Source organism: Piliocolobus tephrosceles, chromosome 17, assembly GCF_002776525.5.
Source record: "Piliocolobus tephrosceles isolate RC106 chromosome 17, ASM277652v3, whole genome shotgun sequence".
Lineage (NCBI taxonomy): Eukaryota > Metazoa > Chordata > Mammalia > Primates > Cercopithecidae > Piliocolobus > Piliocolobus tephrosceles.
Window position 1 is genome coordinate 74,259,526 of NC_045450.1, and position 4,168 is coordinate 74,263,693.

At 54.6% G+C, this 4,168-nt stretch overlaps 1 protein-coding gene across 4 annotated transcripts in view; it reads left to right on the forward strand.

Annotated features, from left to right (window-relative positions):
* The window catches only part of SPG7 (SPG7 matrix AAA peptidase subunit, paraplegin), a 45,780-nt gene that overhangs the window by 38,534 nt on the left and 3,078 nt on the right, over positions 1-4,168 (forward strand). For 2 of the 4 annotated variants that reach the window (XM_023228813.2, XM_023228816.2), the window contains 3 exons: positions 2,367-2,523; positions 3,163-3,329; positions 3,813-3,890. In XM_023228813.2, the coding sequence (XP_023084581.1) occupies positions 2,367-2,523; positions 3,163-3,329; positions 3,813-3,890 (402 nt within the window). Of the gene's footprint in view, positions 1-5; positions 482-2,366; positions 2,524-3,162; positions 3,330-3,812; positions 3,907-4,168 lie in introns of those variants that run through there. The other 2 variants (XM_023228814.2, XM_026447381.1) reach the window with 2 other exon arrangements.

A 4,168-nucleotide genomic window follows, 5' to 3' on the forward strand; every position in this document is an offset into this window, starting at 1 on the left:
GGGGGGTCCCGCCTGTGTCTAGCTGACCGGGGGGTCCCGCCTGTGTCTAGCTGACCGTGGAGTCCCGCCTGTGTCTAGCTGACCGGGGAGTCCCGCCTGTGCCTGTAGCTGACCGGGGGGTCCCGCCTGTGTCTGTAGGTCATGTGAGAGGATAACCTGCCAATGTCATGATCCAGGGAGCAAGGTGGGAGGCGACTGTCCCAGGATGATGGGCAGAAGCTTGGGCGTGGGAGGCAGGAATGGACTGTGTCACCTCGGAGCCTGGTGCTGCTACTGGGGTAACTCCTAGAAGGTCACACCATGCAGTGGGGTTTCACTGCCTGTGCCTGTTCTCAGCCTGTCCACCCCAAATGACTCCTAGCATTGGAAAGAAGTGAGTTGAGCGTACATTTAAAAAATGCTACTGTAGGCCAGGCACGGTGGATCACCCGAGGTCAGGAGTTCAAGGCCAGCCTGGCCAACATGGCAAAACCGTCTCTACTTCAAACAAAAAAAAAAACTACTCTTGTAGGCAGCTGTGAACTCGATGGAAGTTTATTCTTACCAAATGGTGATGTTACAGCTTCTCTAAGACATGTGGCTCCACCACTGGGAGCCCGAGTGCTGTCAAGAGGTCTCTATTCAGAACGCAGGTGCCATCTTTACAGTGGAGCTCCAGGAACCGGTGCAGGTGTGAGGCTCACCGGAGACGGCAGCGGTGCCGTGTTCCTACCTGAGGGTTCGCTGCAAAAAATGCATACAGTGCAGCAGTTGCCCGCTTGGCTTGCCAGTGTGGTCTCCGTTGCTATTTGTCAGGCGTGAGCTGTAGCAAAGTTGGGTTAATCAGAGAGCATCCTGCCCATCCCAGGCTCCCAGCAGGGCTGAGGCCGGCGTTTGGGGACCAGGTACGTGCTGCTCCTTGGTGATGTGCACCGCGGTCATGGGACCAGAGCCAGCCCAGTGTGGGGCGAGTGGACACTGAGCTCAGGGTCCCATTTAAGGGATACTGAGAAACTGAGCAATGAACACAACGTTTTAACTCAGTATGTCAACAAGTCAAAATTAACACGGGGCTTTGGGAGGCCGAGGCGGGCAGATCACCCGAGGTCAGGAGTTTGAGACCAGCCTGGCCCACATGGTGAAACCCCATCTCTTTCAGAAATACAAAAAATTAGCTGGGCGTGGTGGTGCACACCTGTAATCCCAGCTGCTTGAGAGGCAGAGGTAGAAGAATCCCTTGAACCCGGGAGGCAGAGTCTGCAGTGAGCCGAGACTGTGCTATTGCACTCCAGCCTGGGTGACAGAGCAAGACTGTCTCTCAAAGGGAAAAAAAAGAATTTTTACTTTATTTGATAGGCAAAAGTCAGATGGTCACAATGAAAGAGTAAGTCTCCTTCCCAAGGCTCAGTGTCCTGCCAGGAAAAGGTTGTGAATTCACTGTTGCGGTTTTGGTCATTAATGCAATCATCACTGCAGCCGTTATTTAGAGCCTTTTTTTTTTTGGTTTTGAGACAGGGTCTGTCTCTCTGTCGCCCAGACCGGAGTCCAGTGATGCAGTCACAGCTCACTGCAGCCTTGACCTTCCAGGCTCACAAGATCCTCCTACCTCAGCCTCCTGTGTAGCTGAGACTACAGGCGTGCACCACCGGTGGCTCGGGTAGTTTTTGTATTTTTTGTAGAGAAAGGTTCTTGTTATGTTGCCCAGGCTAGTCTCGAACTCCTGGGCTCAGGCAGTCTGCCCGCCTCTAACTCCCAAAGTGCTGAGATCACAGATGGGAGCCACCGCGCCGGGCCTAGTTTTAGATTCTAAATTCAGCGTCCTCTCAGGATTCTAAGAGCACCTGGTTGTGGCCATCTTGCTGCCACAGTTCTCAGAAACAGCAGCTGGGCCAGCAAAGGACCTGCCCCTGCCCTGTCTCCCTCCGTCTCCCACTCAGCGGTTCCATGTCGTTGGGTTAGCATGTTGCCGTGTGCCCCCTCCTTGCACACCTGATGTGGGGGAGCAGCAGAGGTGAGGGCAGTCCACATCCCCTCAGCATCCTGGGGCTCCCATTGCTCTGAACCCTCGGTGGCAGTCGCTGGTGCCAGGGGTCAGCTCAGCGGCCGCTGGGGGTGTAACTTGTACTTCGCCTCTCAGCTGTCTTCTACGGACCTTGTCTTCTTGACTCCCTAGTCATGTATGAGAAGACCCTCCCCAACAGTGTATGAACAGGCACCTCTGGGGGGAGCCCTGCTCTCTGGGCTGGCCGTCTGTGGTGTTAGGGTCCTCTCGTGTATTTGCTTTCCTGCTTTGAGACGCTTTAATGACGGAGACCTCTTAGTCCCACACCTTCCTCCTCAAAGCCCACATCCTGCCTGCTGACGTGGGCTATCTTGACCCTGTGCAGGTCTCCATAGCCCCTCGGACAAACGCCGCCCTGGGCTTTGCTCAGATGCTTCCCAGAGACCAGCACCTCTTCACCAAGGAGCAGCTGTTTGAGCGGATGTGCATGGCCCTGGGGGGCCGGGCCTCGGAAGCACTGTCCTTCAACAAGGTCACTTCCGGTGAGGAGCGGCTGCGTGGGCCCCGGAGGTTTCCGAGAGCTTTTCTGTGCATTATTCCTTCTGTTCCAGTGAATGCCATGGGGTGAATCTGGTGTAGATGTAGTTTTGAATTTATTAAGTGTTTTTTAAAAGATAAGTTACAGCACAACCTTGGAGCTAAGCAAGACTTTTTAGATAATTTAACTGGACAAAAAATTTAACCTATATGCCAACTCTAAACCCATTTAATTGGTTAATTCTTGGTAATGGCTACAGGAAACGGAATGAAATGGAAGCAGCTTCACTGTTCTGAAGCTACCACTTCACTGGGCTATCCAGAGACTGAAGGAGGGTCCCAGGGCTCCAGGTCCATGGGTTTACCTCGCATAGGCCTGGGCTTGTGCTTGAGAACTGCCATGCAGTGAGCTCCTGTACGCCCCCCAGGTTCTAGATTTCCAAACAAAAGAGCATTTCTGAAAGTTTTAAGACTCTCTTAAGGAACAGTGGCGAGGTGCCAACGTCCTCACTGTCCAGCTTCACGGTGGGACTCCTCGGGAGGAAGGGGATGGGGAGGCACGGTGCTGCCCCAGGACGCTGACCGGGACGCCTTCTGTGCACCTGCAGTGCTGAGGATCCTTCTGTCTTGACCCCACCCTCCAGGGGCACAGGACGACCTGAGGAAGGTCACCCGCATTGCCTACTCCATGGTGAAGCAGTTTGGGATGGCACCTGGCATCGGCCCCATCTCCTTCCCTGAGGCACAGGAGGGACTCGTGGGCATCGGGCGGCGCCCCTTCAGCCAAGGCCTGCAGCAGATAATGGATCATGTGAGTCGGCTCTGGCCGCACCGCTGCACTCCATGCTCCTGGGAAAGGGAGTCCCTGGGTCTGCCACACAAGGGCCGACCACAGCCGCCCCAGCTGAGCTCAGCTGCAGGCCCCACATGGGTTTCTTCCTTCTGGGCTCTGCTGTAGTTCCTACCTGTGGAGTATTTTTTTCTCAGATGAGGACATAGATGCTCCTAATGAAATTATAGATGTGAATCTGGGAAGAATATCAAATAAATACACTGAACAATAGATGCAGGACCCACATGGCCTTCAGACTGGGCCAGGAGAGGCCTGTGAGGTAGCTGTGGGTGGGTGGGCGGCATGTGGAGCTCTGCTCTCCCGGCAGTGCTCACAGCTGAGGAGTCCTGTTCCTCCTCGGAGGGGAAAGGCCATGTTCCCAGCCTGGCATTTCTTTTCTGTGCTTTGGTGCCAGAGCCAGGCGGCCAGCCTTGCCCCTGACACAGTTCCCTCCATTCGCAGGAAGCAAGACTGCTGGTGGCCAAGGCCTACAGACACACCGAGAAGGTGCTGCAGGACAACCTGGACAAGCTGCAGGCGGTGAGGCCCTGGCCAGGCGAGGAGACTGCAGCACCCACACAGCACCCACGGTCCCCACCCCTCTCGTGAAGTATTTCCAGGGAACACAGTACAGAGAACACTCTAGCCAATGTGAATTCCACCTCACCTGAAACTTACACGTCCCACACTTTTCATCATGAATTCATCCAGTGTGTTCCCCCGAGGTAGAAAGAAGGCTGCCACAAAGTCTCCTGTGCCTGTTCCTGCCATTAGCAATTACCAGTGTTTTGTCAGTTTTGTTTAATCTTTTTCCAACT